This window comes from Saimiri boliviensis, chromosome 14 (assembly GCF_048565385.1).
Source record: "Saimiri boliviensis isolate mSaiBol1 chromosome 14, mSaiBol1.pri, whole genome shotgun sequence".
NCBI lineage: Eukaryota > Metazoa > Chordata > Mammalia > Primates > Cebidae > Saimiri > Saimiri boliviensis.
Window position 1 is genome coordinate 30,713,129 of NC_133462.1, and position 22,332 is coordinate 30,735,460.

Sequence of the window (22,332 nt, forward strand, 5' to 3'; positions counted from 1 at the left end):
CTCCCAAGACTCACTTTGGGTCAAGTTGCTTTTTTTTTTTTTTTTGGCCGGGTGCGGTGGCTCACGCCTGTAATCCCAGCACTTTGGGAGGCCAAGGCAGGCGGATCACGAGGTCAAGAGATCGAAACCAGCCTGGCCAACATGGCGAAACCCCATCTCTACTAAAAATACAAAAATTAGCTTGGCCTGGTGGCACGTGCCTGTGGTCCCAGCTACTTGGGAGGCTGAAGCAGGAGAATTGCTTGAACCCGGGAGGCGGAGGTTGCAGTGAGCTGAGATTGCACCACTGCACTCCAGCCTGGTGACCGAGCGGGACTCCATGTCAAGAAAAATAATAAAAAATTAAAAACGTTATTTTTTAGAGCCGTTTTAGGTTCACAGCAAAATTCAGCAGAAGGTAGAGTCGCCACGTAACCCCGCCCACACGTGCACCCTCCCCCGCTATCTATGTCCTTTATCAAGAGTCGTGTCTTTGTTCCAACAGATAAAGCTGTGCGGACACCACTCTGTGTGCTAGAACCCTGAGTTTCCTTGGGGGTTCACTCTTGGCACTGTGCCTTCTATGGGTTTGGACAAACATGTCACGACATGTCCACCACTGACCCTAGTGTCGCACAGAGTCGTGTCCCTGTCCCAGCTCCACACACGGATTCCTTCCTCCTGTCTGCCCCCTGGCAAACACTGACCTTTTCACGGCCTCTATACTTTTGCCTTTTCCAGAACGTTCTGTAGCTGGAATCACGCAGCGTGCAGCCTTTCCTGACCAGCTTCTTTCACTTAGAGGCATTTGAGGTCCCTTTGTGTCTTTTATTTTTTGAGATAAAGAGTCTTGCCCTGTCACCCACGCTGGGGAGCAGTGGCACGATCTTGGCTCACTGCGATCTCTGCTGCCTGGGTTCAAGCAATTCTGCCTCAGCCTCTGGAGTAGCTGGGATTATAGGCACACGCCACCATGCCCGGCTGGTTTTTATGTTTTCGGTAGAGATGGGGTTTCAGCATGTTGGCCAGGCTGGCCTTGAACTCCTGACCTCAGTGATCCTCCCACCTTGGTCTCCCAAAGTGCTGGAATTACAGGTGTGAGCCACCATGCCTGGTTCCTTCAAGTCTTTGCAGCTTCACAGCCCATTCCCTTTTATATATCCTGTTGTCTGGAGGCGACATGGTTTATCTGTTCCCACGGAAGGATGTCTTGGTTGTGTCTGAGTTTGGGCAGCGGTGAATGAGGCTGCATATATCCGCGTGCAGGTTTTTGTGTGGGCGCAAGTTTTCAGTTCTTTTGGGCAAATACAAAGGAACGTGACTGCTGGATGGTATTCAGTTTGCTGTTTGGAGTAGTCAGCCTCATTCCTGGCGAGTGATGACATCAGGCGTGAAGCACTGGTTATGTGCTGCAAAACCCAGCGAGACAAAGCCCTCAGCAGCAACAGAATAAATATTCATGGGGCCCCAACAGAAGCCCCGGTTCCAGCACCCTCTGTCAGCATCACACGTAGGGGTTCCTGAGACCCTCTGCCACCTCCCTGTTCTTGAAGGAAGTGGAAGCGAAGGTGCTGGACATGCAGCAGCTTTATTAATGCTGCTGTTCTCTCTGGATAGTGAACATGGCTCACAGCCACACGCCTCTATGACCTTATGTTTCCATGGGTCAGGGGTCTGGCCTGGCAGGCTGGGTCCTTGGTTCAGGGTCAGATGAGGCTGTGATCAAGGTGTCAGCTGGGCTGTGTCCTTATCTGCTGCTCGGGGGCCTTTCCTGGTCTCACATGGACTTTGGCAGAATTTGGGTCCTGGTGGTGGTGGCGGCGGCTCTGAGATTCCACTCTTGGCTCTTGGAGGCCACTCTCTGTCCCCCGCCATGGGGTCCCCTCCCCAGCACAATGATGTCTTCAGGGCCAGTGAGGGACCTCTCATCTCATGTCATACCACCTTCTCCAGGCCCCAGGCCCTGCCTACTTAAGGGCAGGGGAACCCTCGGGGCGCGGCCCCCTGAAAGACCTGTTCATTTTCTCTCCTGGGACCAGCTCAGTCCTTCCCAGGCCCTGCAGCACTTTTGACCAAGGAAGCCAGTCTGGGAGCTCAGAGGGGACCCTGGGCATCCCCAGCTGTGTGACTGAGGCAAAAGGAAATGGGGTGGTCTCCAGCCTGGCTTGCCATACTACCTCGGAGCCCTGACCCTCTGGTGGGGGTGGGGGTCAGAACTGCCAGGGCAGCTCAGGTGTGCAGGGGCCACGTGGGTCCTTGGGAGCCAGCTATGGCCCCTCGGGGAGGTTGGGGACAGCCCCTGCAGAGGACGGAGGAGCCCATACTGAGGGGAGGGGCTGGCCAGTTCTGCCTCGGAACCCTCCAGGGGTGTCAGCCAAGGGACATAGCGAAACTGGGGTCTTCAGCTACCTGGAGGCAGCTGTTGGGCTGGGGTGTGGACAGGGGCAGGACGCGAGGAGACAATGATGGTAAAGGTGGGTGGAGCCCCAGGGAGCACGGAGGGTGGTTGTGTGGGGTGGGTGGGCACATGGGCCTGGGTACACAGGCTGGACACAGGAAGCTCAAAGCAAACACTGTGGTCCTTAAGTTGGGTTCTACATGCAAGACACTTGGGCGAAGGAGACACTTCTAATTCCCACTAAATGTGCAAACAGAGTTGGGAAAGAATATTCTAGAAGGCACTCCCATGTGGTGGTGGGGCAGGTGCAGGGTGTGAGATGATCTCGGTGGAACCCAGCTCTGCCATTCCAGGAGGACTCTGACTCCCCTGGACCCTGGTGGGCACACCCGGCCACCCCTCGCCCCCGTGGGTCCAGCCCACTCACCTGGCAGTGGAGTCAGCAAGGCTCTCGTGGGAAGAGACCAACAGACCCTCAAGGCTGTTGTCAGTATTCCATTTTTAACTTTAATGTGCAAATAAATAGAAAAGGAAAACTACATTCAAAACAGCTGCAAAGGAAGGACAAGCCCCAGAACAGAAAGTCCTCAAGAACGGAAAAAGAGGCGCTCCCTAGAAGCATGCGGGGTAGGGATACTGAGAGGGGGGCCCAGCGGGGTCTCCAGCTGCACCCAGGGCCCACGTGGCTCTGCCCGAGACAGCCGCAGGCCTGGGGCAGGAATCCTGATGGTAAATTCCCTTCTTGGAAAACAAGGGCGTGTACAAAGTGCCTGCGTGACACTGGCTCGGGGAAGGCAGGGATTCCAGGACGGGTTGGCCTTGGAACCGCCCAGCTTGGAGTCAAAGGCATCTAGAGCCTCCAGGTTCCACAGGGAACTTCTAGAAACGCATCTCCACTTCCTGGAACCTTGACTCCAGCTGCTGCAGGATGGCGAGGGTAGCGGTTATTTGCGGCCCACTAGTGTGCAGGGGCCGGGGACAGGGTCTCTTGTGGGGCGGGGAGAGGGGCTGGAGAAGTGGTCCCCAGGCCCAGTCACTTAGGATTCTTGGCACAGAAAGCCTTGGATGCCTCCATGGGACAGTCACCTCAGCCCCTCACTAAAGGACAACAATGATCCCTGGAGCGATCTCGTGGGTCCCAGGGTGGGCCGATGGGTGGGGCTGTCAGGGCAGCTCTCAGAATTCCACAAAGGCTGATCTCGCCCCCAGGGACCACGGGACTTGGCTGATGCAGAAATTACAACCACTAAGAGCGAAAGGAATAAATATCTGTGCGTGTATACACATACGCCTACAATGCCCACTGCAGGAACACGTGTGCCCGCTGCCCCACAGCGGGGTGGTGCCAACTGTGAACGCTGGCTGGGGTCCCTCCCCTCATGGGCCCAGAGTCCGGCTGCTGGAGTTGGGTGTCTTTTATCCAGAGCAGGGTCTCCTGGGGCGCTGCCTGCTTGATCCCGGTGTTGACTTCAAAGTGGGATCCGAAAGGTTTGGCTGAAGGGTTCTTTCTTCACCTCCAAAGTGACCGAGGGCCTGAATACCAGCTGGGCAGAGCTGATGCCCAAACCCTCAGGTGACATTCTGGCAGCTCTGAGAATATTCGGGAAGAACTCACTTTTCAAGCGAGCCTACCCAAGGCTCAACTCCTTCTTTGCCAGGGTCTCTTGGACATGAACCCCCTCCCAAGTGTGGGCCTCAGGAGGGCTGCCACGTGTGACTTGGTTCCAAGCCACAGTATGAACATGGGGCAGGAGCCACCCGCCTGCCCGGGATTTGGCACGTGTGGCGGACAGGGGCACAAACGTGATTGCTTGTTCCTCGGCCAGCACGTCCACCTGCCCGTGCTGGGGCTGAGCCCCAGGGCTCAGGGGCAGGTAGCTCAGGTTTGGCACACAACAGGCCCACAGGAGACCGGGAGCCACGGGGGTGGCGTCCGGCAGCTGCAGCGCTGGGAGATGCCCCTCAGGTCGGTTAAGAAAACGGCCCCCACGTGACCAAGGCTGAGGCCACGTCTGTGCTCTGTGAGGCACCTGCCCAGTGCCCAGGAGGGCAGGTCAGGGCGAGGCCGGGCGGCGGCTGTACTGCACATGGTAGCGGGTCACGGGCAGGCCATGCACGTGCACCGTCTCACACAGCGTCTTGCAGGGCACCATGTCCTCGTCCTCCTCACCCATCAGCCAGTCCTGCACCAGGCTGGCCGCCTCCACTGTCACGTTGTCCTCCAGCCAGCGGCTGTGCCACTCCTCAAAGTGCTGGTGGTGGCGGAGCAGGACCAGGGGCTGCACCTGTTGGTGAGGCGGGGTGTCAGGACAGCCGAGGGCTGGACCCCGGGCCCCAGGACGTGGGGTGAGGAGGGGGTGTCGAGGCAGCCCGGCCTCCCCCGGCACCTGCTTGGCCCGACAGAGGGTCCCGCGGCGGTACATGTAGTCCTCGGAGTTCACGATGAACACCATCTTGTGGGTGCTGAGCTTGAAGCGGCAGTCCACGTCGCAGGCGCTCTCCACGCCCACCAGCCGCTTCCAGGAGCTCCTGGCCTCGCCGCGCAGGGCCCGCGCCTGCTCGCTCTGCCATCGGCGGCGGAACTTCTTGAGGTTCCTGGGGGTGAGATGAGGTAGGGTGGACCGTGGCCTCTGGGAAAAGGGGGAGGATTTGCAGGCTGCGGAGCCCCAGGGCCCGGGACCACCAGAAGATGTGCTACCTCCCGGGAGTCCACGGAAAAACAAATGGAAGCAACACGCGACGTCCCCAAATCTGAACACCCACCAGCAGCCCCTACTGGTCCCAGGGGTGCCATCCTAGCCCAACGGGAGGTGCTCCAGGGTCCTGCCATAGCCATCCACCTCGGGCCTGGCCCTCCAGTTCTGGCAGTGTCTCCCTCCAGGCCACGTGCTCACTCCTCCATCCACTGACTCTCCATGGGGTTGGACCTGGCCCCTTATACCCCTCACCATCCTGGGGTTACTGATCCCTCCGGTGAAGACCACAAGCCTCAAAAGGGCAAGGCCACGCCTTAGCACACAGCAGGTGCCTACTAAGTGCTCCCAGACACAGAATGGGCCACAGTCCAGCCCCCGTCAGGACAAAAGGGACACTCCCTAGGCCCACTGGAAGGAACTGAGCACGTGTCTCAGGGCCTCTCACCTCTGCAGGAACACGGGTTTCAGGAGGAAGCCCTCAGTGGGTGAGCTGGACACGCCCTCGGTCCCCACGTACTGCTCCACATACCGAGCCAGGTGCTGGGGAGAGAGAGCCCGTGATGCCCCTACAGCAGGGTCATGGTCCCTCTCGCTCTGGACCCTGAGTTCAGTGGCTCACAGGGGTTCTGTGCCCACCCCTCCCCCACAAACTCCCAGAGCATGAGGAGGGCTGCTGTAGAGGCTCTGATCCCTGATGGAGAACCCCCAGACTGTAGCTCTCAACAGAGGACCCAGCTTCGGAGCGCCAGAAGCTGGAAAGATCTGCCCCCAGACCTTTAGCGGGAGCACGGCCGGGCCCAAACCGTTGTGGACTGCTGATTCCCAGGGCGTTGAGAGAACAGACTTCTGTTGTTTGAAACATTTTGATCGTTGCGGCAGTGGCCCCAGGAAATGAATGCAGTCACCCCAGCTGAGTGATGGGGACACACATAGGTCAACGCTATCCTCCCACCAGGCCACGGGAGGTGAGCAGGAAACACCTGTTCCAGTGGAAACTGTGACTGGGAACTGGGGCTTGGTAGCTCATCTGCTGGGGACTGCGATCAGGATTTGGCCCTGACATGAGGGTGCAGAGGTCACAGCTGCAGGGATCCCCTGCAGTGAGAGCCAGGGAGAGGCGACCTGGCTCCCCTCCTGCCCTGGGACCCACCTGGTGGCTTGGGAGGGGTGGTTTGCTCTTTGGAGAGTGGGCACAGAAGAGAGGCCGGTGGGGGAGCAGGGAGGGAGGCAGCCCCACCCACCAGGCCTCAAGGGGCACCCAGGGCCTGCAGAGGGAGGGTCTCTGGGTGGATGCTTCGTGGCCCGCACTTGGCTGGTGGGAGCCCCATGAAGCTGCCCTCAGACACTCCCTGGTGTACGTGGCAGGGACTGGGGCCAGGGCCTCACCTGGACCTCCACAGGGTCTTCCGTCTGGGCCTCCTCAGTGTCCAGGAGCTCGATGGTCATGATCACCTGCCCTTTGCGCTGCAGGAACATCACCTGCGGGAGCAGGAATGCCGACAGCCTGACTGCTGGGACGGCACAGCGGCACCACCGCCTCTAACAACCTCCCAAAGCCCGGATGCTTCCTGCAGGTCAAAGCCACCTCACGGGCTCTGCTGCAGGGCTGGTGTTCCAGCCGAACGCCCAAGTCCAGAGCCGAGTGAGTGGCCGGGCCTCCCCACCTGTCCCCAGCCCTGGGCCGCCTCTCACCTTGAAGCAGTTCTCATCGGCCATGCAGCGCTCAGCCTTCCACTGGTAGCTGGTCTCCCTGGCGGCGCGGACGCAGCGGGAAGACAGGTTCCCGCCAGCAGCGCCCCGCTTCTTCTCGTTCAGGTAGAGCTCCACCACCTTCAGGCAGACGTCGTCACTCACGAGGTGGTGCAGCTGGTGGGAGGGAGAGCGCATGACACAGGATGAAGACCAGGATCCTGACAGGCTGTGTGCAGACCAAACAGGCCAGGCCAGGCCAGACCAAAACCAGACTAGACCAGGCCAGGCCAGGCCAGCCCAAGCTAGACCAGACCAAACAGGCCAGGCCAGGCCAGCAAACCCTCCCTGGGTATAAGAAACACATGGAGAAGACATGGACAAAAATGTGCCACAGCAAACCAAGGAATGACGTGAAGGGGGTGTGAGTGCAGGCCATTCCTTTCCCCTGAATGCTTGGCTATAAACACACTGCCACTCCTTTTACCTCTGTGCTGAAGGAGAAAGTAACGGAGACAGCAGGGCCTGTGGGGCAGACAGGGCTGGTGTGAGCCCGCCTACACAGCCTGCGCCCTGGTCAGGACCACACTCCCCGCAGGTTCCGTGTGTAGCGTTGTTGAATGGATACAATAACACCTGGGCATGCACAGGTTTCAGAGAGTAACTGGCACACAGCAGGTACCCACTGAATGCCAGCTGCTACTGCTAAAAAAAAAAAACAGCAATGCTGATTTTTAAGAAAAAGTGAGGCAGAGTCCAGATACGGTCTCAAGGCAGGTTAGGAACAGCGTGGTGGGGCCTGCAGTGAGCACCTGGGGTGTGGTGTGGCCACAGATGGGACAGCAGGGCAGCGTGAGGCCCTGACGACAGCTCCAGACAGCCAGCCCCATTTTCATTGCTTTTTAACAGGTTCTAGAGAAGAGGTTTATGGAAGGGGAGGATTTTTCAAAGCATTAATCAACGCTTTCCATAAACCATCTGGTCCAATCTCTTGGTGCCACAGCAAAGCTGCTGTCCCTGAACCCGTGGCCCATCAGGGGTGCCCAGCCTGGGGGACAGAGTGCCACCCTCTGGCAGCCCTACAACACTGCCCTGACACCATGTGATGGGCCCTGGGTGTCCTCTCTCCAGGCTGCCCCATGCGCATCTCCCTCAACCAGAAGTGGCCACTGCTGTGGATGGTGATGGGCAGGGACCCATTTCGGGCACACAGAGGGAAAGTGGAGGGGGCTGAAGCAAAGGTATCAGAATGCAGCTGTGGGTTTCCTCTAAGTCCTGTGGCCAGAATGGGGATCATTCCTGGGAATCCTTGGCCAGTTCATCTCAACACAGGAATCTCACAGAATGATACCCCCAGGATGGAGCTGGGCACTGTGTGCTTCAAGAACAGGGATCTACCTCTGTGCAGAAATCGGGGTTGTGACGACAGGCGCGGTGACTCATGCCTGTAATCCCAGCACTTTGGGAGGCCAAGGCAGGAGGATCACCTGAGGTCAGTTCAAAACCAGCCTGGCCAACATGGCGAAATCCCATCTCTACTAAAAACACAAAAATTAGCCAAGCGTGGTGGCACACACCTGTAATCCCAGCTACTCAGGAGGCTGAGGCAAGAACATCACTTGAACCAAGGAGGTGGAGGTTGCTGTGAGCTAAGATTGCACCACTGCACTCCAGCCTAGCGACAGAGCCAGACTCCATCTCCAAAAAACTCAGGGTTGTTGGTGTCCACATGAGCTGAGATTGCACCACTGCACTCCAGCCTAGCGACAGAGCCAGACTCCATCTCCAAAAAACTCAGGGTTGTTGGTGTCCACATGAGCTGAGATTGCACCACTGCACTCCAGCCTAGCGACAGAGCCAGACTCCATCTCCAAAAAAAACTCAGGGTTGTTGGTGTCCGCAGGTGGCTGGGTGGGGACACAGGGGCAGGGGTTCTGCTGATGAAAGTCCATCCATCTGCCCCCTTCAGATCTGGGGACTTTTCTGCGTGTGGTTTTTAGTTCCACAAGCAGTCTTTAAAACCTGGAAGGAAACATCTTGTGTGAAATGTTTCTCATGACTGTGTCTGAGTGGGAGAATAATGGCATTAGTTTTTTTCCCAGCTTTTTTTCCACTTCAAGATGAATAGCCTTACTTGGTGACCAGGAAAACAGAGGTCACCACAAACAATGCTGCTGGCAGAAGCCAAGCAGGACCCATGTCCTGGAACCACACCCAGCTCGTCTGGGACGTCTGCTGTTTCTATTTAGGTGACTGGTTTCCTCGTGGTGACATTCAGTGGGGATTGGTTTTTGCTATTACTAAAACCAACGCTGGTGAGCAGCGCTATTCCCACCCTCCCCCAGGATAAGTGGGTTAAGGTTTCTTCCACCTTGTCAGTTTACCCTCAAAAAAGGTTTGCCAACAGGGACTCAGAAAGACTTGTACACAAACGTTCAGAGCAGCACTGTTCGCCATCTCTGTAGGCAGCCATAGCCCAGATGGCCACCAAGAGATGGAGGAACGAAATGCGGCCAGCCATGCAATGGATATCACAGAGCCATAAAAAGGAATGAACGCAGTGTGGGGGAAAGCCAGAGGCAGAAAGCAGATTACTGGATGTCGGGGGCTTGGGGTGGGGGAAAGGGGAGTGGCTGCTACTGGGGACCGGGTCTCCTCTGGGAAAGATGAAATGTTCGGGAACTAGACAGAGGTGGAGGCTGCACAATATTGTGAATGTACTAAGTGTTACCAAACTGGACACTTCAAAATAGTTCATTTTACATTATGAGAATTTTGTCTTAAGAAATCGGGATAGGTTCGCTGTTGACCACAGGCCCCCTCCCGGCAAGGGAGTGAAATGACGGGAGGGCCACGTGCAGCGTCCTAAGTGTCGGCCCGCCCCGGCTCACCTGCCGCGCGATGTTCTGCACCAGCTTGTCCATGGTGAAGCCCACGTAGGCATGGATGGTGAACATCTCACGCAGGGTGTCCTCGTACTGCGTGGGGTCAATGCTGCCCTCCAGCAGGCTCCGTACCATGTCCAGGAAGGCTGGGTAGTACTCCTCCAACTCCACTTCACCTGTGGGGCCACATGGCTTTATCCACATGCCTCCCGGGGGGGGGCAAGAACCCATGCAGGCCAAGCTCTGGCACCGCGGCGCCCCAACAAATGCCCCCGTGGGGCCCAGCAACCTTCACCCGCCACCCCTGGGCATGAGCAGGAAATCCGAGTAACTGGCGTTCACCACCACCCTCCCTGAGGCTGCCTAACCTGACTGGCAAGCCAGGGATGGCAGTCAAAGTGCTGTGGAGGCCAGGCATGGTGGCTCATGCCTGTAATCCCAGAACTTTGAAAGGCAAAGGCAGGTGGATCACCTGAGGTTAGGACTTTTGAGACCAGTCTGGCCAACATGGTGAAATCCTGTCTCTATTAAAAATACAAAAAATTGGCTAGGTGTGGTGGCACACGCCTGTAATTCCAGCTACTTTGGAGGCTGAGGCAGGAGAGTCGCTTGAACCTGGGACGTGAGGTTGCAGTGAGCCGAGAGCACGCTACCATACTCCAGCTTGGAAAACAGAGCAAGACTCCATCTCAAAAAAAAAAAAAAGGGCGCTGTGGAGCTTGGCCTTCCACGGGAAGGCCTGGGAGAAACACCGCTTTCCTGGTCACGAGAGGGTGCTACACCCAGGACAGCAGCCTGGGCGAGGCGTACACAAGACCTGTCTGATGCTGGCAGCTTCCTGTTTGCAATTTCCCATTTGAAATCACAGAATTTTTTTTTTTTTTTTTTTGAGACGGAGTTTCGCTCTTGTTACCCAGGCTGGAGTGCAATGGCGCGATCTCGGCTCACCTCAACCTCCGCCTCCTGGGTTCAGGCAATTCTCCTGTGTCAGCCTCCTGAGTAGCTGGGATTACAGGCACGCGCCACCGTGCCCAGCTAATGCTTTGTATTTTTAGTAGAGACGGGGTTTCACCATGTTGACCAGGAGGGTCTTGATCTTTTGACCTCGTGATCCACCCGCCTCGGCCTCCCAAAGTACTGGGATTACAGGCTTGCGCCACCGCGCCCGGCAAAATCACAGAATTCTTAAAAAGCCAGAAAGAAACAGGACGTGTGGGATGATAAGCTGTGACCCCGCCCCCCCGCCCCGCGCCTCCTGCCAGGCCCTGGAGCCTTACTGGGCTGCTTCAGCCGCAGCTCCATGGCGGGGTCGCTGCCCTTTTCCCGTCGGCCCTCACAGAGCAGCTTCTCCCGCTCCTTCTCAGTCCGATACTCCAGGAGCTGCTTCTGCGCCTGGCGGTAGATCTTCAGCAGCCTGGAGCACAGGGTCTGGTGCAGGCGCAGGAAGAAGTACCAGTTGTTGTTGGCGAAGAAGAGGCTGTAGACGTCATCCAGGGCCTTGTGCGGAGGTGGGGGTGGCGGGGGCGGCTGCTCGGCGGCCGGGGCATCCCCGAAGGCCCCCTTCTCCTCCGGGGGGCTGCTGTGCGGTCCTGGCGCCGGCTTCTTCCGTTCGCTGGGGTCTGTGCTCTGCCCCTGGGAGCTGTCCCGGTCCTCGTCGGCTGACTCCTCGGAGGCGCCCAGGTCCAGCTGCTGGGAGAAGAAGAGGCTGGGCACGAACTGGTGCAACAGCTGGTGGATGGTGCCCTGGTCCTCCTTCTGGATGGCCGGCTGCCGCTTCACGTAGTAGCTGATGAGCGCTGCCGCGTCCTCCAGGATCTGCCGGTCCTCATACACGAAGATGAGGTGCGGCTCGCTGGAGGGGGCACTACGGGCCTCCGAGTGCTGCTCCTGGTGCTGTGGGGGACAGGACAGCCATTAGGCAGGAAGCCACCGAGCACCCAGAAGACCCCCCACACCTTTTGTGAGTTGCTGTGAGCTGGGCCACCAAGGTGGGTGAGTGCTGCCCAGAGAGGGGTGGGTGAGCAGCGTCAGTGAGGCAGCAGGGCCTGGGGGCAAAAGGCGCTTGCCTCAGCCTCTTGTGCAGTGCCATGTGCTCCTGGTCCCCTCTCCGAAAGCAAGGCAGACCCAAGTCATCCCAGGATGCCAGGTGAAGGAGAGGATTCTGAGATGGGAGGGGGGAAGTCACAGCGGGGTCTGGCAGCATCAAGCCTGGGTCTGTCACTCAGCCCAGCTCCAGGACAGATCGGGGCCCCATGGCTCAACACAGAGAAGCCTCCGAGGCCGACCTCCTACTACAGACAGCAACAGCAGCGCCTTATTCCGGCCTGGCCATGGCTGCCCACACCACGCTGTTGATGAGGTCAAGGAGGTGCAGGGTAAGCCTCGACCTCTCTGCCTCTGCCCTCCATCTACTCCCCAGGAGCTCTGCGACTCTCCCATCTGAAGCCCCACACACCCATCGTCACCAAGCCCGTCTCCACTGCTGTCACCCACCAGCCCCTGTACGTGCTCGCTACCACCATCACGTTGCCAGCCCTCCCACCAGCTCCCACCAGCCTGCTCCAACCGCTCTCCTCACCGAGTCTTGGGCAATTTGGCCAACAGGAGCAAAGTCGCCCTGACTAATGGTCCCCAGGCTGCTCAGAAGACGCCGGGCCCTGGCATGCCCCTCACAGCTCCTCTGGCCTTGCAGCCCCCAGCCTCCTTCCTGCGATGTTTGGGGCGTCGAGCTCCCCCTGCATGTGCAGGGCCTGCGCACATGCCCGTCTGCTCTCCCTCCCTGGAAAACCCCGTCCCAGGCTTACCCCTCCCTCAGGCTCACCTCTCCCCTTGGTCTGTATTCAAATCGTGACTTTCATTCCCTCACAGCGGAAGACAATCACTCCTTCCTCCAGCCTGCCGCGCCACTGTGCTGGGCGGCCCCAACCCCTCAGCACCAGGGAGGAGGCAGACACACCAGGGCTCTTGAGGAGAGTGAGTGTGGATGCTGTCTCTGCCGGCGGGGAGCTCCCGAGGGCAGCACCGGGTCTCCCAGCAGCCTGAGGCTTCCCTTCCTCCTCCCCTGCAGGGCAGCGTAGACGCTGGCGGGGCCAAGCATGCTGGGCTGGTTCCTAGGAGTCTGCACACACAGCTCCGCTCTGGGCTCTGCAGTGGGACCTCTGCCCTCTGACTGCTTCCCAAGTCCCCTAGGTCTGATTGATGCCATAAACACTTTCAAAATTCCTTTACAGTCTCCTCTGAAGCAGGGTCCCCACGCCTGCGGTCCATAACCGTGCTTTGTAAACTGCGTGATGGAAGGGGGGTCTGACTTTGGAATGCAGCAAGGACCTGCATGTGCAGAGACCCGCCAGGCTGGGGGCCAACCTCAGTGCCTCTGCCCTCATCAGCCCCAGGCGGGGGACTAGGAACTTGGGGTCACATCAGTGGCTTTCCAGGGCCACTTCATCACCTACACTTTGCAGATGCCACAGACTCACAGAACCTATGCAAGATCTCAGGGTTGAGGATCCTCGGAGGGCCACAGTGAGGAAGCCAGAGTGGCTGTGGGGTAGGCCTGCGGCGAGGGCAGCCCACGGGAGGGAGGTGGAAGGGAAGGGGGTCTCCACAGTCCCACAGGCTCTGCGAGAGGCCTCAGGCCAGCAGCCCGGTTCCTGTGGCTTCCGTTTCTGTGTTGCAAAAGGAGGAGGTACTGCTCATTGTGCGGTAACAGGAGGAAGAAACCGAATCAGGTGAGGTGATGCCCCTGCCCAGGTGGGCACCAGGCTGACAATGCAGCCCCCATGGTGAGCTGGGCACTGCCCAGGGAGCACCACCCCTCCCCAGCCACCTTCTCAGAGCAACCGAGGACCTTCCCGACAGCTGGCTGCCACCACGCCCAGCACCCTGCCAAGCTTCCCACCTCAGGCTCCGAGGGCATGGCTGCTAACAGACCCAGCTCCTGGCAACCTGAGGGGCCCGCTGGCCTTGGTTCTGTGACTCAGGCCTCATGAGCCCGCAGTGAGGATGTGCAGTAGAAAGCCTCGGACCTGACAACTCCAAGCTCCGGCACGCCATGACCAGCCCTGGCCAAGTGCAACCTCTTGTGCCTCAGTTTCCCCACTGGTAAAATCAGAATAATGCCGCAGCAGAGTCAGGTTCAGAAGTGAGGTCAGATGCGATATTACTCCTTCTGGGGGGTGCTAACACCCTGCCCGGCACAGTCAGCAAGAAAGAAATGAAGGCTGCTACCACCCGCCACCTAAGCCAAAGTCCATCACTGCCCCATGGGAGGGTCAGAGACTTCTCTAGACAACAGCAGAGTTGCCGGTTCTCCTAGGGCAGGCTGAAGGCTAGGCATCACAGAGACACGAACCCTCGCCTAGACACAGCTCTGAAAGGGCAATGCCACGACCCTGCCTAAGCACCAGGGAAACAGAGGCACAGACCCAGTGGTCAGGAGAGCCAGAACCCCACCCAGCCGGCCAGCAGGGTTAGGAAAGGCCGTACCTCGTCATAGACGCTCTCGATCTCGTTGAGCAAGCTCTTGGAGCGCAGGGCCTTGGTGTCGTTCTGCTTGAAGTTCACAGCCTGGTGGTCGAGGGACTTGAGGTACGCCTTCTCGTACTGCTCCCGCCAGATCTTGTTGAAGCCCTGCTGGGCCTCCCGCCACTCCTCCTCCTTGGCCTTCAGCCTGTGGGGGAAAGAGGGGTCAACGCCAGGGACAAGCCAGGCCATCCTCCCTAAAGCACCCTGGGGCTGGCCTGTCTTCCTCTGGGATTTGACTGGGGGCCCAGGACCCAGGCCAGCCAGCTCCCAGCCTGGTCTGTGCAGTGGGCTCCGTGCTGCATCAGAGGGAAGGCGTGATGGCCTCACAGAGCCAATGTGGCTGGCTTCCCAGTTCCTCCGCCTCTCCGCATGGCTGCTGGATCAACCACTCAGGCCCCTTGCTCAGCTGTGAGTCCCACGAGGAGAGGGATCAGGTCTGCCTCACTCAGCTGCGCAACCCCAAGCAGGGGTGCAGGGCCAAGCACAGCACCTCCCTTAAAGTGGCCACTTAATCAATACCTGTACGGGCTGGTATCTGAGCTGCAGCATTACATAAAAAGCCAGCCACAGTGTGGTGGTCGCATCTGACTCTTACAGCAGTTATTTACATGTCTAGATGTGATTACGTGCAAGGTAGAAAGTCCTAGAAGCAAAGTCCTAGAGGGTCACAGTGCTCTCCTCTCAGGAGGGGGAGTGGGAGATACGGGAAGCCAGCCCTAGGCCTCAGAGACCCCCGCTGGAGACGACACCTGCTGACAAACAGCACTAATGAGCAGTCCAGGAGCGCCCCGAGGTGGGAAAGGCAGGCCAGACGCTGTAGGGCACCTTTTCAGGACAACAGGGACAGCGGTGACGGGATTCTTCTTGAGGCTCTCAATGATCTCTGGGGCCTTGTCGCCATAGATGCGATGGATGGCGCGGCGCTGGATCACCTCCGACGTGCCCCCCAGGGAGTCGTCCAGCCGGAACTTCTCCTGGTCTTCCGGCGCCATCCGAGAGAGCTTCTTCTGCACGCTTTCCAACACGCGGATTGTGGCCAGGTTGGTCTCCAGGACCACGTCTAACTATGGAAAGGAAGGCAGGAAGGGGTCAGCCGCTGGGGAACTCAAGAGGCCCCAGGGAGGGTCCTGGGACCTCAGAGGGCAGAGAGTTTGTGTGCGTGCGTGCGTGTGTGTGTGTGTGTGTGTGTGTGTGTGTGTGTAAGAGACACCTCAGAGGGCAGAGAATTTTTGGGGTGTGTGTGTGTGTGTGTAAGAGACAGAGTCTTACTCTGTCACCCAGATTGGAGTGCTGTGGCACAATCATAGCTCATTGCAGCCTCAACCTCCTGAGCTCAAACAATCCTCCCACCTTGGCCTCCCAAGTAGCTAAGAGTGTAAGTGTATTCCACCATGCCTGGCTAATTTAAAAAAAAAAATTGTTTTCTGTTATTTGTGAAAAACAAAAAAGAAAAAAAGAATAAATAAGAAGAAAAACACAAAGAATGAAAAAAAATTTTTGTATAGGTGAGTTCTTGCTTTGCTGCCCTGGTTGGTCTTGAACTACTGGCTTCAAGCATTCCTCCTACCTCAGCCTTCCAAAGTGCAGGGATTACAGGTGTGAACCGTTGCGCCCGACCAATAAAAATTTTATTTAAAAGAAATACATATTTACAAAAATTATTTTAGGCTGGGCAATAAAGACCCTGTCTCTAAAAAAAAGAAAAAAAAATAAGCCAGGTGCGGTAGCTCATTCCCTTAACCTCAGCACTTTGGGAGGCCAAGGTGGGAAGATCGCTTGAGACCAGGAGTCCGAGACCAGCCTGGGGAACATAGTGAGACCTCATCTCTACAAAAAAAGTTTAAAAAAAAAAAAAAAAAAAGACCTGGGCATGGTACTGTGCACCTGTGGTTCCAGTTACGCAGGAGGCTGAGGTGGGAGGATCATTTGAGTCTGGGAGGTCAAGGCTGCAGTGATCCATGATCGTGCCACTACACTCCAGCCAGGGAGACAAAGCAAGCAAGATAAACAAAATAAAAGTAAATTTAAATTACATTAATTAAACTTTTTTTTTTTTTTTTTTTTTAGTAGACAGGGTCTCATTCCGTTACCCAGGCTAGAGTGCAATGGCGTAATCTCAGCTCACGGCAGCCTCGGCCTTACCTGACTCAAGTAATTCTCCTGCCTCAGCCTCCTGAGTAGCTGGATTACAGGTGCCCACCAGCACACTGGACTAATTTTTGTATTTTTGATAGAGTTGGGTTTTCACCATGTTGCCCAGGCTGGTCTCAAACTCCTGAGCTCAAGTGATCAACCTGCCTCAGCCTCCCAAAGTGCTGGGATGACAGGTGTGTGCCACTATGCCCAGCCCAAATACAATTTTTAAACAGAAAAAAAAGCACCATCTAGTCGCCAGCCCAGAGGCCAGCAAGACCTGGGAGGAAGCTTCCAGGAGCTGCTGGAATGTGCTGCAACACCTGCTCCTCCAAAGGAGACTGGGGTGGTGGAAGAGGAAGCGGACGCGTGTCCTGTGGAGAATGTGCTGGGGGTGGGAGGGTCTGGCCACAGCAGCCCCATGTAGGAGGGGACAGGCGCGTGCTGGAGGCCCAGCCGCAGCGGCACACACACCTCGAAGCGCTCGTCCTCACAGCGGTGCAGCTGTTCCTCGTAGGGCGTCTTCTTGGAGCTGACGAAGGTGGAGTCCTCAGACCAGGAGGGGAAGGAGACCCAGGTGTCATTCAGTACCTGCACCGAGAGGAAACCGTATGACCAGCGCAGCAGGCCCCAGGGAGCCAAAATTTACTGTCATCCAGAGTAGAAAGGACAAAGATACATTATACCATCCTGATTATGTAACAGGCAAATGCCTTACACAAATGGGAAGGCTAACAAAGTTTTTAAGGGAAAACATGTCTTTGGTTAAGTGAACAGGTCCCTTGGTGTCCTGGGAGACTGGTTGCAGAACCACCCCTAGAGACCCAAATCCACAGATACTTAAGTCCCTGATTCAAATGGAGTCCTATTTGCATATAACCTAGGCAGAATCATGTCTAGAATACTTCTACCTAACGCAATGTAAATGCTATGTAGATCATTGTCACACTGCATTCTTAAAATGTGGATTATGTTTTGCTGTAATATTATTTTTTGGTTTCTCTTTCCCCACATATTTTCAATCCATGGTTAGTTGAAACCACAGATGTGGAATTCGCAGATACGGAGGGCTGATTTCAGTTCAGACACTGGTAAATTCTCTCTGCAAAGGTGACATAGCGAGTATCTCAGGCTTTGCAGACTATCCCGGATGAATACTCAACTCTGCCTTTGTGGTGAGAAAAGCAGCCACAGGCAATATGTCAATGACTGGCTGTGTCTGGGTGCCAATAAAACTTTATTTACAAACACAGGCAGCGGGCCAGGGTCCACAGGCCAGAGTCTGGTGACCCCTGCACTGTATCCTGGAATCCAGCAGGTACTTTGGAAACTTGGACATGCAGTATCGTCTGTCCACAAACCCTGGATAAGTATCCAATGGTCAAGCTCAACAGAAACACTGAGGTCAGTGAGCCCAGGACTGAGCAGCCATAAACCTAAGTCAGATAACCGAAGAATAAGCCGAACTCCACATTATTCCTGGCACTCTGTGTTTTGCCACAACTACCAACAGGATACAACACTGTCATCTCTGCTCAGGTGGTTTTTCCAGGCCACATCCCAGCACCACCCATAACCCAACATTCAAGGGGGCTGAGCACACAGCGTTTTATTCATAACAGGGGTATTGTGTGTTTGCTGGGGAGGGGTGGGGGATGCACCATGTCAAGGAACACGTGAGTCCTGGGGAGCACTACCTCCTTGCAGATGGCCGTCCTCCCGCTGCACTTGGGTTGCTGGTAGGTTTTGGGGAGCGCCCGGTAGCTGGATCCTATGCGCTTGCAAGATGCATAGTCAATTTCCCGGCTTATCCCGTCCCCAGATCTGTCGCTCATGGGTGGTGCAAAGGACAGCTCTTTTACCCCCAGGAAGGACTTGAACTGTGCAAAGAGTTCTGGAAATTTCCTTCAAAGATAAAAACAAATGGTAACTGGTGATCCCCAGGGCCTTCTGAGAGGGATCTGGAGATTTCAGAATGGCTTCAAATGGACATTCCAGGTTAAACAGAGTCAGAATTCAACATCATGGACGGGAATGAGAGGTGGAAACATCCCATACACAGGAAGTCACTGCACGTCCCGAGGTGTGTGAATAAATGGGCCTCCCACCCCTCTGTCACATACCAGGTCCCTTCCTGTGTCTACTGACCCCAGACTCACAGGAAGGCTTTGAAATAAACCAGAAAAGATGACTTAAACGGGCAGAAGCTGGAGCCCGCGATGTTCCCTGACTAGAGAGGCCAAGCTTCACCTTGGCCAATGTACCCACTGCCTGTGTTTTGTTTTGTTTGGTTTTAGAGACAGTGTCTCACTCTGTTGCCCAGGCTTGAGGGCAGTGGCATGATCTCAGCTCACTGCAACCTCAAACTCTTGGGCTCAAGAGATCTTCCCACCTCAGCCTCCTCAGCAGCTGTGACCACAGGCATGTGCCACCACGCCTGGCTAATTTTAAAAACTTTTTGTAGAGTTAGGGTCTTGCTATGTTGCCCAGGCTGGTCTCCAACTCCTGGCCTCAAGCAATCATTTCGCCTCATCCTCCCAAAGTGCTGGAATGAAGCCCAGCCATCCCATCGTAAATAAAGGTTCGCTGGCACACAGTCAGACCCACTCGGTTTTGCAGTGCCTGTGGCCACCTGCACGAGAGGGGTTTGAGTCATTTCCACAAAGCCCATATGAGCCCTCAGAGATCAAGTTCACTGATCCCCGAGCCACAGTCTTCTGCTGTCGTGAGAGAGACTCCTCTCTGTGAACCCCTCTCTGGACACATCCTTGAAAGTCATAATGTCATGGCTGTGCTTGACGACAGGAAGGATTGACTGCAAATGACCCTACAATGCCACTTGGATTTCTGTTTAGAACAGTATCAGATCTGGTGGTGTGTGCTTGGAATCCCAGCTACTCAGGAGGCCAGGGTGGATCACTTCAGCTCGAGAGTTTGAGACCAGCCTGGGCAACACAGCTGGACACCAGCAACATGAGATCCTACCAGAAGACGTGCAGTTACTTTGACTGCTGGTGACGCGGTCCTGCTGTGACCGAGCCCCCCGGCCCACCCGCGTATAACAACATCCCCCTCGGTGACGTGGCTTCCGTCGTGCCCTATATTTAAGAACCCTATGCCAACTCTGTTCACAAGAAAACCCACAAGCCAATGGAAACGTAGGGAGAAAAGATACCAATAAAAATACTGCAGAGGGCTGGGTGCAGTGGCTCACGCCTATAATCCCAGCACTTTGTGAGGCCCAGGTGGGTGGATCATGAGGTTAAGAGATCCAGACCACCCTGGCCAATATGGTGAAACCGTCTCTCCTAAAAATGCAAAAATTAGGTGGGTGTGATGGCATGCACCTGTAGTCCCAGCTACTCGGGAGGCTGAGGCAAGAGAATTGCTTGAAACCGAGAGGCAGAGGTTGCAGTGAGCTGAGATGGAGCCACTGCACTCCAGCCTGGTGACGGAGTGAGACTCTGTCTCAAAAGAAACAAAACTGCTGCAGAGATGCCTGAGGCTACTGCTGAGTTAAACGAAAACCTTAACTGCTCTGAAGGGATACTTAACCCCATCCACCCCGGCTGCCAGCTCCAAGGGGCAGCTCCCTGGGCCATGTTCAGCTGCCCGGCCCAGGTGAGCACCTGTCGGCAGGTTGAACATGCAAAGGAACTCCACGTGGTGGTGAATGCTCCTAACCCATCCAGGCCTCGAGTCAAGAACACGCAGAGGCCCACGTCAGTTCTGGACCTTGCTCCATATAGACCTTCCCCAAATGCACTTCCCCATGAGTCTCTCACTACTGCTGAAACACGGAAACAAGAACAGCTGACTGTGCCCCAGCACTGCCCATCGGCTCAGCACCTTGCCTTTCATATTCTTGAATTTCACGTTCCTTTGTCTTCCCCTCTAGCCCCCTGACAAGCCTAGGAGGGAGGTATGGCCACTTTACAAAGACACTGAGGCTTGCTTGGCTGCTAAGAAGCAGAGTCCCAATTCCAACCCAGGTTGATCACTTGCCCCGGGGCCCAGGTGCCGACACCAGCTGCACACACAGCCCCGAGGGCCCCTGGTCAGGAGAGTGCTGGATTCTGAGCCCCAAAGAGGTGAGTCAAGGTGACTGTGCATTCCACGTCCACAGAAAATGCCCACCCATGTGTACCCACGTCACAAACAGATCTCAGGGGCTCGTTTGGCTGAGACTAGAGTAGTACCCTCCTGCTCTGGGCTGTTCTTCGGGGCATTTACAGACCTTCAGCAGCCCAGGAAAGAAAACCCACGAGAAAGAGCACCCCAACACGTGCAAGCCCAGGACCACCAGGGAAAAGGCCTTCTGATCGGCTGAGCTTGACTCGTGAGGGTCAGGAGCATTTGAGGGAGGACCGGAGGCCAGCGCTCATTGTCAGATATCTTGCTAAGGGAAGGAAAAGCCATGCGGTTACTTAAAAATGAGGCCGTGAGTCAGGCGCGGTGGCTCACACCTGTAATCCCAGCCCTTTGGGAGGCTTAGGCAGGCTGATCACAAGGTCAGGAGATTGAGACCATCCTGGCCAACGTGGTGAAACGCTGTCTGTACTAAAAATACAAAAACTTAGCCAGGCGTGGTGGCAGGTGCCTATAATCCTGGCTACTCGGGAGGCTGAGGAAGGGGAATCACTTGATCCGGGAGGCGGAGGTTGCAGTGAGCTGATATCAGGCCACTGTACTCCAGCCTGGCGACAGAGCAAGACTCCACCAAACAAAACAAAACAAAACAAAACAAAAGGACGTGGGTTCACCTCTGATGCTGAAACACTTCGAAGAAATGCTGAGTTAAAAAAAAAAAAAAAAAGACACGAAGTCCAGCCTGACAGCATGAGTCTGTTGACACAACACCCAGCAGCCACTGTGCCCAGAAGACAGAGAACATGCAAAGGGCTGGCTGTGGGGCTGGAGCACCCTGCTGCTGCCTAACAGCACACTCAGCTCACCTAAGAGCGTTTGTCCTTGGGTAAGTCAGAGGCATTTGATCTGAGCTTCAGCGTCCTCACCTTTATTTTTGTTTATTTATTTATAGACAGAGTCTCACTCTGTCGCCCAGGCTGAGTGCAGTGGTGAGATCATGGCTCACTGCAACTTCTGCCTCCGAAACTCAAGCGACAGCTACGGGTGCATGCCACCACTTTGGGCTAATTTCTGACAAGGACTCACTATGTTGCCCAGGCTAGTCTTTTTTTTTTTTTTTTTGAGACAGAGTATTGCTCTCTTGCCCAGGCTGGAGCGCAGCAGTGCGATCTTGGCTCACTGCAACCTCTGCTTCCTAAGTTCGAGCAATTCTGTCTCAGCCTCCTGAGTAGCTGGGACTACAGGCACAGGCCACCATATCCAGCTAATTTTTTTAATTTTTAGTAGGGATGGGGTTTCACCATATTGGTTAGGCTGGTCTTGAACTCCTGCCCTCAGGTGATCCACCCACCTTAGCCTCCCAAAGTGCTAGGATTACAGGTGTGAGCCAGTATGCCCAGCCCCTCACCTTTAAAAGGACTAGAAGATGTACTGAAACATATCAAATATGTTTTAAGTCCATAAATTCATTAACATGCTTTTTTAAAAAAGGACCTAATTGGTCCCCTTGGGAAGATGACACAAAAACAGATCATCACTCTGAGGCCGCAGGAAGGAAACAAGACTGAAATCAAGCAGCTCTCCTGGCCACTTTAGAAAAGGTAGTAAATGCTGTGGCAATCTTCCGGTGCAACCCCAAATGAGTGAGCAAATCTGGGAGGCTAATATCACAGAAATAACAGGGACAGGGACACACAGAGGGACTAGAATCAGAGTGAACTGGAGGTGAAAGGAGACTTAGGAGCTGTATTAAGAAACAAAACCCAGGGCCTGGGTGCCATGGCTCACACTTGTAATCCCAGCACTTTGGGAAGCTGAGATAGGAGGATCACTTGAGGCCAGGAGTTTGAAACCAGCCTGGCCGACGTGGAGAAACCCCGTCTCTACTAAAAAATACAAAAATTAGCTGGGCGTGGTGGCACGCACCTGTACTCCCAGC

General features: G+C 55.8%; 1 protein-coding gene across 3 annotated transcripts in view; it reads right to left on the reverse strand.

Moving 5' to 3' along the window:
* Nucleotides 1-2,861: 2,861 nt before the first annotated feature.
* SIN3B (SIN3 transcription regulator family member B) overlaps nt 2,862-22,332 on the reverse strand; it is a 50,708-nt gene continuing 31,237 nt past the window's right edge. For 2 of the 3 annotated variants that reach the window (XM_074384432.1, XM_003942334.4), the window contains 11 exons: nt 18,002-18,209; nt 16,779-16,895; nt 14,997-15,235; nt 14,133-14,316; nt 10,925-11,540; nt 9,654-9,823; nt 6,766-6,939; nt 6,460-6,552; nt 5,519-5,613; nt 4,765-4,972; nt 2,862-4,662 (listed from right to left, as the gene is read on the reverse strand). In XM_074384432.1, coding sequence (XP_074240533.1) covers nt 4,432-4,662; nt 4,765-4,972; nt 5,519-5,613; nt 6,460-6,552; nt 6,766-6,939; nt 9,654-9,823; nt 10,925-11,540; nt 14,133-14,316; nt 14,997-15,235; nt 16,779-16,895; nt 18,002-18,209 — 2,335 coding nt within the window. In that variant the 3' untranslated portion in view covers nt 2,862-4,431. Of the gene's footprint in view, nt 4,663-4,764; nt 4,973-5,518; nt 5,614-6,459; nt 6,553-6,765; nt 6,940-9,653; nt 9,824-10,924; nt 11,541-14,132; nt 14,317-14,996; nt 15,236-16,778; nt 16,896-17,549; nt 17,691-18,001; nt 18,210-22,332 lie in introns of all 3 variants that reach the window. The other variant, XM_074384433.1, reaches the window with a different exon arrangement.